The sequence below is a fragment of the Micropterus dolomieu genome, linkage group LG09, assembly GCF_021292245.1.
Source record: "Micropterus dolomieu isolate WLL.071019.BEF.003 ecotype Adirondacks linkage group LG09, ASM2129224v1, whole genome shotgun sequence".
NCBI classification, from domain to species: domain Eukaryota; kingdom Metazoa; phylum Chordata; class Actinopteri; order Centrarchiformes; family Centrarchidae; genus Micropterus; species Micropterus dolomieu.
Window position 1 is genome coordinate 15,851,713 of NC_060158.1, and position 15,039 is coordinate 15,866,751.

General features: G+C 40.4%; 1 protein-coding gene across 1 annotated transcript; it reads left to right on the top strand.

Moving 5' to 3' along the window:
* On the top strand, positions 1 to 11,948 carry rbm24a (RNA binding motif protein 24a). The gene is made up of 4 exons (XM_046059362.1): positions 1 to 413; positions 1,697 to 1,820; positions 2,248 to 2,302; positions 9,251 to 11,948. The coding sequence occupies exons 1-4, from the start codon at positions 246 to 248 to the stop codon at positions 9,600 to 9,602; spliced, it is 699 nt and encodes a 232-aa protein (XP_045915318.1). The 5' UTR covers positions 1 to 245; the 3' UTR covers positions 9,603 to 11,948.
* Positions 11,949 to 15,039: the final 3,091 nt, after the last annotated feature.

Genomic DNA, 15,039 nt, shown 5'->3' on the forward strand with positions numbered 1-15,039 from the left:
GGAAACACCTGATGGTCTCGCTGGGACAATCCGCTCCATATAACTCCCCTCTTCACTGTCGGAACATAAATCTACCTCCAGGCTTCACTTTTGTCGAGTTTTTGTTTTGTTTTCTCTTCTGAAAAAGTTACAGAGCCAGCTGATCTCTCTTTCTCTCTCTCTTCATCCAAAGAATTATTGATAAGGAGACATTGCACTATACTTTTTATTTTTATTGTTCCTATTTATTGTATTTTGCACTAACGATGCACACCACGCAAAAGGACACGACCTATACGAAGATTTTTGTCGGGGGTCTTCCCTACCACACCACGGATTCAAGTCTCAGGAAATATTTTGAGGTGTTTGGTGAGATTGAAGAAGCGGTGGTCATCACCGACAGACAGACCGGCAAGTCTAGGGGTTATGGATTTGTAAGTATCCCTTTGTAGTAACACGTCTTACTACTACTACTTCAGTTTTATACAGAATGTAACTCCTGCACACTTTCACGCATGTAGGAAATAATACGACTGCGCGGCTGTTGCTGTCTGTCACAACATCATGACTAACTTTAATACATCGGCAGTCATGAGATACTAATGTTTTGATAAGCAGTGTCCTACTCAAATTTAACTCTGGCGTCTGTTGCAAACTCGCACTCACAAACTTGTTGCGCTTTGCTATGCGCCCTCACACGTTTTAAAGTGAGCTGCCCTTACAGTGACAGCTCTGGTGGGCTGAGGGGAAAAAACTCATGATGATGACTTTATGTTACAGAGCAGTTTTGTTTGCGGTTACGCTGGTTTCATAACCTCTAAGCTGTTTACAACTTTGCTCCTAACTTTCGTAAAGTATTTTGCTCCCACTTGTCATAAAACCTGACAGACAAAAAGCATTTCAGCAGCAAGCTGCTCAATGCCACTCACTGAGTATTAAAATATCTCTTTACTGACAGTTTAATTTATTTACACTCTTGTGTACAACACTGGAACTTCTGCATACATATACATGTAACAGGGCTGCTTAAAGAGGGATCTAGACACCAAAACATGAGAATTAACTCTGGCACATATTACCAGTAGAGGATGTGGAAAAACTGCACAGTCACCCTTGATATGCACAAATATCTGTATTTGTATGTGGACACAAATATTTCTCTGAGGTGTATTTAATCCTCATATCTTCTCTTTAGTTTTGTAGTGACACCATATTCATGCATCATTCTTTCTCTTTTCCTTTATTTTCTCCCTAAAAAGGCTTTTGGCCAGGCCACTTGCCAGTTGCAAAAGAGTGTGAAAAAGAGAGATCCTGTCTCGTGAAGCTCTGAGCGCAGTAGCCCTGATAAAGTGTGGTTGTTGTAATGGGAGCGACAATGGAGCCATGTTCAGTCAGTCATCTCAGCCTGGCTCCTATTCACTGCTGATAGTTTCAACACATCCACATGAGGGTGATGGATGTGTGTGCAGCCAAATACTTGCTGCTAATAAAGGCCACATGCGCAGGGACACACACAGAAAGTTTCACACACATCTGTATGCCTCTACAAAATTATATTTGTCTCTTTGTGTTATAAACGCACATGCACTCTAACTATACAGTATGTTTGTTAGGTCAACCTGTTGAGTCTGCAGAAAAGGAACCTCAACCTCACTTACACGCCTGCTTCAGTTATCCACATCTTTCTCATGCTCTGTGTTTCTCCCTCCCCTGTCAGGTGACGATGGCCGACCGCTCGGCTGCAGACCGGGCCTGTAAGGACCCCAACCCAATAATTGACGGCAGGAAGGCCAACGTCAACTTGGCCTACCTGGGGGCCAAGCCTCGTGTGATGCAGCCAGGTAAAGAAACGAGGACTGATACAAAACAAAAAACATATGCATTTGAATTTCCTCAGCAATCAATCAAAATGTGCATTCAGACATGAGCAGATGTGGTTGTTAAAATGAGCAAAATTTCAAGATGAACAAATCAGATAGCAGGTATAAGTGTCTTTGTTCCCACAGCGTTTGTTTGGGAGTGTGGTTTTGGTTTTATTGGCAAAGCAGCAAGCAGCAAGCAAGAAAATCAAGTCAATCCATACTGATATTCACCCCCGGGTTCACTTGTTTTTCTAGGCAGCGGCAGCAGATGTAAGAACATGTTAGGAGGTTATTAGGTTACTCGGCTCATGTTATTTAGCCAGACATAAGTAAAGAAAAGTAGAGTAAACTTATTTTTTAATGCTGTCTGAATACTTTTTTTCTTGTTATTTCCTCTGTTTTGCAGGTTTTACCTTTGGTGTTCCCCAAATTCACCCTGCGTTCATCCAAAGGCCTTATGGGTAAGGGCTGATGAGTGCACATGTATTTTAGAGGAATGTTGGGATGTACACATTTCTTATGTAGAGACAAAATTATTCAAACATGTTTTAATTGTAAATTCTCTCTAATTTGTGATACTTAATACTATCAGCCTGATGTTTTTTGCCTTTTATCCCTATTCCTCCCCAAACATAATTGATGGCTGATTATTAGAGGTGGACATTAAGTCGTATGTAGCTTTGTTCTGTATCACTGTCCACCAAACAGCCTGTCAGACTGCCTTTTCTAGGTTTGCCTGTTTGTAAAAATGTGTGTGTGTGTGTGTGTGTGTGTGTGTGTGTGTGTGTGTGTGTACGTGTGTGTGTGTGCTGAGTGGACAATGATGGAAACTTCCAGCCTGACTCAATGTTATCTATCTTTCTCTGGTTCGACAGGCTCGCTCTCGGTTAAGCTAACTGTGCTGGTTTGTGGAATAGTTCTGCGAACATAATCACAGATCAGAGAAAGGAATAACCTGTAGACTCAGACACACACAAACAAGCTCTCAAAATGGTGATTATAGATGCATGTACGTGGGTTTTGACCTTTTTTGTTTTATTTTACTTGAATAGAACTTAGAGCTTTGTGTGCGGTTATGAAGTGGTGTTGTTAGCTAAACCGTGTGCTTTCTTACTTTAATGACCAAAAAAAAAAAGCTGGATTGATTGAATTTTTGGGGTGTTCTTTTTTCCTTTTTTTGTGGAAGCGTGTTAACTTTGCCAAGGAAGAGCAAAGGTTTTTTTTATATTGCTTTTAGCTTGTGGTTGACCTGTTCTGTTTAACAGGATGTGCTGTTTCATGTGTTTTTTTGGCTGTCTTGTTGGAGTGAGTGGTGAATTTTCTGTGTGATTTTATGTCCCCCCCCATCACCTCCTTACTCTCATTCCTCACATTATCCCCTCAAAATAACAAAACCCATCACTGCTTGTGTGTGCTTATTAGCATCTTCCTAGTGTTACTAGCAGTTTCTTACATTAACACACGAAGCAGCAACAAATTCACTATGAAAGTGTCTCTCTTTGCCATATAGCTGCTGGTTCACCCTGTCAGTTCATTACAGCTCTCTTGTCTTTCTTCCTTTCTCTATCTCGCTTTGTCTTTGCTCTTCTCTACAGCACATATGCAAGACTTGGGGATGTTGAAGTACCATTTACCAATCAGAAATGTGTATGTGGACGTCTTCTGAATCAGTGACAAGCCAATCAGTTATAAAGTGAGCTTTAGTGATAGTAATATTTATACATATGCATGTATGCGCGAGTGTGTGTGTGTGTGTGTGTGTGTGTCTTTGTCCATCATATGCATGCCCATTTTCAGCTCAGCTCACCAAAGTCTCCAGTGTGACACAAACAAATGTCTGGATGTCTCTCTCTCTCTCTCTCATTCTCTCGGAACAAGCTTTCGTCACATGGGCTTGTGGTGTTAAGGAAAACAAGCTCACCCATTGTGCCACACAAAGCCCCAAATGCTGACACTGCAGACGCATGAAGCTCTGTTTTGTGTATGTGTGCGTGTGTGTGTGTGTGTGTGTGTGTGTCGGGGTGGGGGGTCTGGTGACAGTGCGGGAGCATCTCTCTGTCATGTAAGAGCAGAGCAGGGGCCATTTAAACAGGGTCAGAGTGGGTGTTTTAGGGGCCACAAAAACATACAACCTGTCCATGTGCATTTACATACATCTTAACCATTGTAATTTCAACCAGAACCATCTGTTAGTTTGTCTTTCAAAATCAGCATGCACGTGAAAGCGTTGCATTTTATTTATGGAAGTGAATCACTAGTGACTACTACTAAAGATTCGGCCAAGTACAAACCAATTTTGAGCAGTAATCAATCAGCAAGTCCAGTTTTGAGAGCGTGCAGGACAAGAGAACAGGTTTTCAGAGCAGGAATATAATTGTGAGTGTAATGATGCAAGACATATCCATCAAAAGGATATCCTTTGCTCTCTGTCTCCAAAGCCATGTATGCTGAGGTTTGGCAGTTTGTATTCCTCATAAGCAAACTCAAAGTGAAAGTTTGCTTACAATGGAAACTCCAGTGGAAGCCCCAAAACAGCAAAAACTCTTGTCTCAAATCTGTACAACAAAAAAAATTTCCAGCTGGGGCTCAGGTGGAAGAGCGTGCCATCTAGTAATCACTGGGTCGCTGGTTTGCCAACTGAAGTGTGCTCACTTTAGTAACAAATTTTCCATCCTTGCTGTCAAACAGTACTGGCACCATGAATATGTAAATCTACCCCCACTCCATACAAATTATGGTCAAAGCGCTCCTCCGATTTTAAAAGGCAGTTTAAGATGATCCAAACAGGGACATCTCATAAAATACCAAAATTCAAGGGCATGATGTTGCTAAAACCCATTGGCGGCCTTAGCTATGTTTCACCTGTTTCAATTGAAACAGGCCCCGCCTTCCACAGAGCCAAGACTGATGCAAGAATTGAATAATACCCACCCAATAAACGGCTTATTCCATTTAACGTGTAGAGACAGACACGGGACAAAGGAGTGCTGCAACCCCGTCAGCACCACTAAAACCAGGTATTATAAAAAAAAACATCAATTGATAATAAAAGAGAGAGCGAGATCTCATGCGAGCAAGTGAGAGAGAGGGAGCATGAATATGGACAGATGTCTCAATGTGATATAAAAACATTCTTTGATCATGAAGCCTAATGTTACTCTACAGTTCTGTGCTTCATCAGTGAAGTGTATGAACTACGCTGCAGACTGGAGTCTCTGTTAACAGTGACAGACAGACAGACGGATAGATCTGCGTTATGTATACATTTGTCACCTCTATTAAACGTCTGCATCCTCACTACGCTGCATTATTGTAAACCATGATGAACTGGTTGTGGCTGGTCACATTTCTCTCTCGTCCAGGCGCTGTCACTCCCTCTTCATCTCCTTCACTTCTCATGCATTAGTTACTTTTGTTGACTGTAGCTGCTGTGGCAACAAAACATGAATATTGCACAGCGTTTAGTATGACGTCATTATATAGACTGTCCTCTTTGCATCCCTCTGTAGTAACTGGGATGGGTTGACACACTTTTAACTCTAAGCCTCATTTCTCTGGAGGCGTTTGCTCTTAAAATGGGCCACCAGATGCTTTAGGCCGCCAATGCTAAAAACTATACATATCAGCCAAATGAAAAGGTGATAATGTTGTGTCCCAAAGACTTTAACTGTAAGAAGGTGTGACTCTAACAGCTACAAATGGCACTAAAACAACTGCAAATATTTATAAGAAAACTGTGGGAGCAGGTTTCAAACTTAGCATCATCATGTGAGGATTTTGAATTGAAAACCTTTTCTGAATTGTCTCAGCGTACTCTCCGATCTTGATTTGATTACAGTTTGAATTGGTATTGTACATAGTCGGTAGTTTTGTCGTTAACAAACTTCAGTACAGAGCAATTGGTGTACAAGCCACACAAACTAACCTGATCCAAGTCGCTGTCTATATGTGGATTATGACTGTTTCTCAGTCATAACAACAAAAGTCTTACGAGCAGCTCAATCAAAACACTTTCATGGTGCACAAACACACACAACCACTGAGCACAAACTAGGTTCTGGGCATTATTATCGCGTTAACACATTAATTAATTAACACCAACAATTATTTTATCTCATGTTAATGCCGTTTTTATTATTATTAACCTTGGCCTATTATTATTTTGAAAGTTTGGTTTTATATTTGATTTGATTACATTAATGCTCATGTTGAGATTTACAACAAATATTTTATTGCTTCATGCTACTGTGTAAAGGGAATACTGCTGGTAAAAAGTAATTTGTAAAACCACATGTGATTGCACTTTTGTGTATATAGCAGTACATTTAAATTAAAAGTGCACAATACACTACTTTAGAATTCATTATTAAATTTTGCGTATAACAATGTGATTAATTGCGATTAATCGCAAGAAAATCACATTTTAATTTTAATCGCGATTAAAAATTTTAATTGTTGCCCAGCGTTAGCACAAACACATCACCTCACACACATTAGATCCTCTCACCTCAGTGTATGTTTGTACTTGTGCTATCTCCCTCTGCAGACGGCATGTACGATGGCAGAGAACCTCTATTTAGCCTTGAACTTTAATGACCACTGGTTTGTGTGAACACGGCATTCCAGTAAAGACACACACACACACACACACACACACACACACACACACACACACAGAAACACGTCATTACACTATAGGTACCTGCAGACATTTTTTTAGTATGGTGGATGGGTCATCCAGAGCGTTGGCCATGGCCAAAACCTCTTATGCCATGTGTGTGTGTGTGTGCACATGCTTGTATATGTGTGTTAGTCTTCCCAACCATCCCATAGATACAGTGGTAGTGGGGAAATTAGAGACCGCTAAACGCACTGAGCGAGGAGTTTGATTTCAAGAGTAGTGGAGACATGGAGCATATACCACTCAAAGTTCATTTTTAACATGTTAGACAGTCAAAGAAAAGTTAATGTCTGAGCTGCAGCCTCTACACTCAATCGTGTACAGTAGCTGTTGTTAAAAATTGTGTGACTGAAAGTTTGGGGGAAATGTTAGCTGTTTCTTTAAAGAAGCTGTATGCGACATTCACTGGGACAGAGATCCAGGTTTGTTATGCTAGCTGCTAATGTAGCCTTGAGCCGGTAGCCTAAAGCAGAGATGAGGAGCGGAAGTCTGGTAAGCTCATTTCTTTCTAGCTCAACACCTCCACCCGTGTAGTCTTCAGATTCAGATTAAGATTCCTTTATTGTCATACAAACAAACAAAATTATAAATGTAAAAAGTTTGAGCTTAAAAAAAACAAGATTCTAAATATACAGATAAATAATATAAAGTGTGTAGATTACTAAATCTGTAAAACAATGTATGAAATAATACAGTAACGTATTGTTAGCAGCTGAGATATTGCTCTCCTGCTGAATTGCAGTGGCCCTATGTACAGGTAGCCCCAACGTCAGCCCCAACAGATGCAGAATTTATCAGCTTTTATGAAACGTCTCTATCTATCTAACAGGTCTGAAAGGTCTACATATCTCAGGCTTGTATGTTTAAATCAGTACCAAACAGCCATTGTAAATAATATAATAACAGATAACAGACAGGAAATCTCCACTGTTTTGTGTGGGTGTTACTTATTCAGCCAGTTTTAGAGATGGAGTCCTCTAAAGTCATCCTGGACAGCTGCCTTGCCCTGCTGAGATTCATTACTGCGGGTTTCAAAGGAGAGTTTTGGTGTCACATGATGATAAAAGTGCTGTGTCTGAGGATTTTCCAATTAGAGTAACCCTGGAGGAAAACACTAAGTCTTTTCAATGCAGACATTTTGTTCCTGGCCTTCAAAAATAAGTCTATCCTGCGTATGTGTTTGTGTGTTTGTGTACCATTTTGTATAAATGGTACAATTGAGTATAAAACACTGAGCACCTTTACCGACAGCCTCACCAAACCTCTACACACCCACTTAACTCAGTTTATACCTTCCCTTTTCTTTATTGAGTCTTTTCTGTTGTGTGATTGTGCTGCGCCCTTGTTGTTGTTTCTGTAATCAGTCTAGTCGAGGTGGACTATTTTTACATATTTCTTCCTCTCTGACGCCTTGCTGTTGTTTTGTTTTTCCTGTTTTTCTCCTGGCGCACTGTTTTCGGTTGAGATGTGGGTTGGATTGGATAATGGAGTGCTGACAATAGGGTTGCCACGATAGATCCTGCCTTTCAACCTTTAACATTTCCTGCACCTCCTCTCTTCTCTCCCAATCCAGACTAAAAACAAATGACCACTTGATGTTCATATTTTTGCAGACTCAGCTGATTATATTTGGTTTCTTTAATTTTTCTCTCAACAGATTTTTAAGCAACCTTCATTCAAACTACAGTCACATGACTGTTGTTGTTTGTGCAACCAATATGAAATTGTTTCTGAATGATGCTTTTCATTTCATTTGAATTAAACTGAGATTGATTTGGACTGTTTTATCTTTAAACTGGAGGGAGGTTTGTTTCGAGACATCAAAAATTCAAATTCTTAAAGTTTTCTCTTCTTGCTTCCACCTACAGTCAAAAGTTTGACTGTACCAGTCGTGTAAATTTCAAAATTTCCCCTCACGTTTGCTGTCCGACTGAGTTTCCAGACCTTATAGAGTCTGAGGGCGGGATAAGGCTATGTCATGGGGGGCAGAATGTGCTCATTGTTCATGATAGTTTATTTAATCGAAACATCCCTCTGGGTGCGGAGCCTAGTCCCGACTACCCCCGCTGCCTCCCCGGCTCTTTGTCCCGACACAGAGGGGGAAATGGCCAGCAGCGTCCCTTTTTTGAAAACTGTCCAGCTGTCAAAGTGGCAGTGACATGTTCACAATGCTTCCCTGGGCTCATCTCCTCTGTCCGTACCCCCCGCCCCCGGCACTGTAAGCCTCCCCTCCCTCTCCTCCCCATCCGCTCGCCCTCCAGCAGGCAGGAGGACAGCACCAGAACCAAATCCACATGTGACGGACAAATGAGCTCCAGGTTACAGATTCCCAACCTTTTCTTTTCATCTCGCCTCCCTCTGCCTTTCTGGATTTCAGTCTCCACAACTACAAACTCAGCACTGACTAAAACAGAAACCATTCCCATGTTGTATCTCATTAAGAACATGACATCATCCTCCTCCAGATGTGATTTTTCAGTAGATTTGACTGACTCAGAGGTTACGTTTTCCTCACCATCCAGTTTTCTTTTCTATTTTGGCAACCCTATATTGTTCTAATCCCTACTAGCAGGCATTTCCTTGGTGTTCTTGACTGGTGGATTAAATTGGGCTGGGTGGTGGGAGGGCGCTTGGCCGCAGTGTGATGAAGTTGGGTTTGGGTTTTAGGGTGGGTGCTATTACTCAGACTGGGTGAATCAAACTAACCTGTCATCTGTTTGTTTCACAGAATCCCGGCCCACTATGTGTACCCTCAGGCCTTCGTTCAGCCTAGTATGGTCATCCCTCATGTGCAACCTGCTGCCGCTGCACCTGCCACTGCTTCTTCCCCCTACATCGACTACACTGGAGCTGCTTACGCGCAGTATTCTGCAGCCGCAGCCAGTGCTGCAGCCGCCGCCGCATACGAGCAGTATCCTTACGCCGCATCCCCTGCCGCTGCAGGCTATATGGCTACTGCTGGCTATGGTTATGCAGTCCAGCAGCCTTTAGCCACCGCTGCCCCGGGCTCTGCTGCTGCTGCGGCCGCAGCCTTTGGTCAGTACCAGCCTCAGCAGCTGCAAGCTGACCGCATGCAATAGCAGCCACTGCAACCACTGGACATGCAGAGTGAGGAGGCCCACCCCCGGCCACAGCTGATTGGTCACGACAGGGCGCACCAAAGGAAAAGGAAGAGGGAGTGGCATTAAGGGTGGGCGTGTCAGCAACTCAGAGGCTGAGTTGCTTTAAAAAGGTGATGATGATGATGATGATGATGATGATGGTGAGATGGGAACTTTTTACAGTAACTTTCCAACTTGCTGTGCTTCAACCAAAAAACGAGAAAATGAAAAAAAGTCGCAGAACAAATAATGGAAAATGATTTACTATTATTATTGTTGTTGTTATTTCTATTATTATTATTATTATTATTATTATTATTATTATTATCATTACAATTATCATTGTAGTAGAGTACTTATTTCTAGAGAAGAAATGCAGGAACTAATCCCTGTGGTTGGTATAGGTGTTGAACTAAGCCTTTAAGTCCTATTGCTGTCTTTAACGTTAGTTTAGGAAACTGTTCTCTTTTTATCACTTGTGGTTTTCCATAGGTGTTTTTGATTATTTGATGCCCTCATAACATTTATATTTATTATTGTCATTGTTACACATTGGGGGCACTTCTTGTTCTTTTTGTCTTTTCAAGTGCATTTTTTGGAGTTAATATTTTCTGATAATCAGGGAAATGGAACCGTTTCCAACGTGTTAGCTATTATTATGTGACCTCTGTCAGGAAGTCGAGCAGTCGTAACTCGTCGTGTCACACATATTTGAAGAACTACCTTTTATTTATCTTCCTGATGCTGAATGTCCCTTTTTTTTACTCTGTGTCTCGACCTCTTGACCTGTTCAAAGCAAACAAATCTCCAGGAGACAAAACAACAAAGAAAAGAAACAAAAAAACTGAAAATGTCATCAACTCTGACTTTGATTCTTGGACTAAAGGGGGACTTGGCAAACACAACAAACGCACTGACAAAAGGAGAGAGGTTGAAAATGGCTTCAGACAATGAGAAACACTAAATCAGTCGCTTTTCCACATGTTTCCCTCACACGTTCACTGACACATGCATCCAGAGTTGCACACATAGCAGTCAAAGACAAAGGCAGCACAGTTGTGTTTCTGTGTGGCTCTGGGATGGAGAGAAAGAAAAAGAGAAAGAACAGAGGGAGAGAGCAGCTGCTGGTGGGGGTGGACAGAGCCGCTCCAGCGCCACACAGACAGATCACTCTGGAAAGAACGCATCACTTGTGCTCGTTTGTCGAGCTGTCACATTTTAATCCCCGGCCGGGCACATTTGGGAACCAACTTCACACCCCTCCACCTAACACAGAGCCCCATAGCAGACCCCCACCCCCAACCTACCAGTCAGTCAGCCCTGCAGCTGTCAGCACTTCCACCTCTGTGCTGCTGTAGTCTGGTGTCAGGTACACACTCCACAAGCACGCTCACACAAACACACATGCACACACACACATACACACACACACGCTTTCACCAAAGCCACCCCAACAACTGGCCTGCCTCATGTCTGTCAAGAACACCAGGTGGGATGGAGAGGACAGGGGGGTTTGACTCTTTGACGTTATGTTGGTCTGTGTGCCTTACATTTTTACTGCTATTTAAGAGAAAAGAAAACCAGAAAAAAAGAATAAAAGAAATCTACTATTTAAGATATTTATTTTTGAGGGTTGACTATGTTGACGCTCTGAGAGTAGAGACTTAGTGGCGGTACTGTATTAATAATATCATTATGTACTCATCTCAAGGCATATATAAGTTATTGATTAGTTTTAGTAATAATATTATTATAATTATTATTATTATTAACATACTCAACCAAAAATGTTGATGTAGGAGTTATTTAAGACACTGTTATGTGCACTGTACTTTTATTTTTTATCTTTTTCTTCAGAACATGACATTAAATATTAGCTTAATGCCTTTATGCCTTTTGTAGGGAAGAAACCTTTATTTAAATGCAGGCCTGTTTGCATGCAGATTGTACTCGGCCTCTTCTGTGTTTAGATAAGAGGAAAAAACAATAATAATTCTGACAAAAAAACAAGCTAAAATGCTGCTTTCTCCACTAGAATGTATAGTTGTCGTCAAGGTTTCAGTAGCTGTGCTTCTTTTGCTTAATATTCATCAGATGGGCTATTTTACAATGTTGGGAATTTTTATACTTGAACTATTTCTTACAAGGGAAATATGAAAAACTAAATGACAAAAAAAACTTTTTAAGGAAGCTTTTCATTGTCACTGGATGAAGGCATGTAAATTGTTACTATTTAAATGCAAAGGTCCTGTTGATAATAAAACCTTTACTTCAGAATTTCAACACCATTTACTCAAAATTGGAATAAAATGATCTATATTTAAATAGCTTGGTGACTTTTCTTTTTCTTCTTCGTCGTGTGATCTTTTATCCTTCTATACATACACCTATAAATATATAATCAATATATTTTCTTTGTGCCTGCTATGTATGGAAGTGTTCAATATTAAATAAACTCAAAAGACATAGTGAAATAAATAATCACATAAATAATTTGTGTAAAATATAAAACCGAACCAACAGTTTGCATGAAAACAAAGAAAAATCTTATTGTTTTTATTGGATTTAATTTTTTAAAATTCATTATAGACAATCTAATTGCATTTTATCTCATATTGTCACTTTTAATATTGTCAATTTGATTTCACTTTTCATGACAGTGTTGTCAACGACCCACTCACCTTTCAGCCTATCACATGCCTCTTAAACTAGCGAGCTCAACAAATGCAACCAAATTTAGCCAGTTAATACCTGTCAGCTAGAGCTACAACAATGGCAAAGGAATTCTGAATCAACTAACTACAAAACAATACAGTAAACAGAGACAGTAACAACTCGTCTACTTTTATTGAGCTTAACAAGGCTGCTAATGCCACCTATGTAGCCGGCTAACTAGCTAGACTGGGCTGTGAGCTTGAATTAATACTCAAAGTGAAGAGCCAGTGTTAGCACTTAGCTAGCTGTTGACCTGAGTGACCACAGAGGAAGCCTTTTGTTCTACACAAAGTTATGTGTGTTTTTCTGAGGAGCATCTTTAGATTCAAAACATGACGAAATTATCTACAGATCAACCAGCTAACATGAGATGCTCCTATTTATACTGTCTATTCACTTTGAAATTTATTAATAATCTAGGTGCACATCCATACCGAGAAATTTTAAAATGTGCAGCTTTGTAAGATAAATAAAAGCAGAGGTTAGTTAGTGTGTTTGTTTACAGCAGGAGCTAGTTGGTTGATTCTGAATAACATTGACGTTGTTGCTCTAGCTAACTGGATAAAGCTGGTAGCATATTGAGCTGGCTAGCATAAGAAGCTAGTTCCATGTGAGAGTGTTAGTGACTTCACCAATCTCATGACAAGTGACATTATGAAACAAAAAGTGACTTTTAGTTATATATTTTATTATGAAATAAAAATTCCTGTTAAACTAAACTAAAAACCTGGTTATTACGTAAATAGGAATCAACAGTTAGTGACAATGAGTTTTAATAATTTCTTACATTTTCCTTTACAAATAAATTTTTCATTTATTTATTTTAGACATTTTATTAATTTAATTATTTAATTATTGTTTACTTCTTTAATACTGAACACTCCGGGGCTCCATAGCCTGCATATGTTTGTGAGTTTGAATGAGTGTGCCTTCTTTCTCTGTCTGCAAGGTGACAAACACATCACACATGCCAGATGCTCCACTGCTCCTCCTCACTGTGAAACTTGAAATCTTGAGGAGACATTATTTGAAACACCCTCACATTACAGCCACACCTACAGTTAACATGGATACAACTGACACATAATAAAATCTCTCAGGACTCAGACTATCAATGATTCATCCACTCTCTAATCAATAAGTCATGTTATACAGAGTGTGCTGCTGTGTCTCTGCCTTCTTTTACTCGGCTCCAGGGAGTATTTTTGGTCCCTGGTGAAACATGAAACAGGCCCAGATGCTAGGTGGGTGATCATGACACAGTGTGGACACAGCGAGGCTTTGTTGGTGAAATCAGCTCTATCACATCTGACCTCATAATGAATACAATTAAAGCTGTGACTGATGATGTAGAGCTTTGAACGAGTTCTGGTGAGACTTTAAAAGGGCATCCAAGATCAGATGTACCTGATAATGTCTTCTGTGGCTCTAGATGTGCTTTCTAACATCACTTTCTAATAAGGCACCATTTTTACAAGTGGCTTTGTAAACAAGTATAATCTTCTAAAGATCCGTTATAAGTCATTAATATGAACTGCAATTATAAAATGAGCACATCGAGATCAGCTTGCTGTTCATGAATAGTGTGTACTCTTGCTAGCTTGTGAAAACAGTGTCTCTTATGTAGCTCTAGAGGAACTTTGTCAAGTCCTAAAACACAACCCAGATGATGTCGTCAGTGTTAACTTGACGTGGGATTTAATTACAGCAGGTGGGGTCTAACGCTTCAATCAGGTCATATCAATCAGACCGTAGTTGTGAGCAGTTAAGTGAGAAATAAAAAGACATTCATGTCAGCTTTTGAGTTGTAATCGTGAATCTGAGATATTGGGGATTTCTTGGCAGTAATGATATCTCATGTGTGGTAAGAATAACTACAAGTGACTACTGACCGTTGGCAACATGGATGCAAAGTCTTCATTACTGGCAGTTGCATATAACCCAATTAATTAACATCAGTTTAGCTAATTAAAAATAAGCCACAGTTTGTTTGTATCTGGTTTTACTTGTTAATAAACCACTACAAATACATGACAAACCAAAAATCATTTAGAGGCAGATTAGGGTGCCGACCATGAACTGGAACCACCTTTGTTGCATGTCATTCCCCATATCTCATAATTATGTGGTGTGAGTACAATGCTGGCGGCAGCTAACCGGAAGTTCTCTTCCCATTCTGATGACATGTTGCATGAACACAGCATAATTTTAGATGTGATCAAGTAGCATTATGGGAAGAATCCATTGTTTTTGGAGTTGGGCAATCAAAAAATCCCATAACTTTATGAAAGTGCAATACTAAATGGGCTGAGTACCCCTTTAAAATTCACTGATCTATTTTTATTATTAAATTGGACACCTGTTGGCTGGTTAAGTGCTCTCTGAGTTTAAAATCTACTTTGCACCTACATCAGCAGTTGAAGTAATCGTGTTTAAGAAGTATTTGATGGGGCTTTCCATGTTAGGGGCAAACCTTGGCCCGAGTTCACTCGCATAGACTCTTTGAATATGGTGATGACTTCTCTGTAAGAACTGGTCCGTTCCCTCAGGACAGACGCGACTTGCAGACATTGCCACAGCCTCAAACGGTCGCCTATTTATAGCAGGACTCTCTGGCTGCCATGTTGCTGCCTGCCTCGTCCGCCCCAGAGGAGATACTGCGGCTCTGAGTCACGGTCCTGGATCTGCGCGCTGTGTGGCT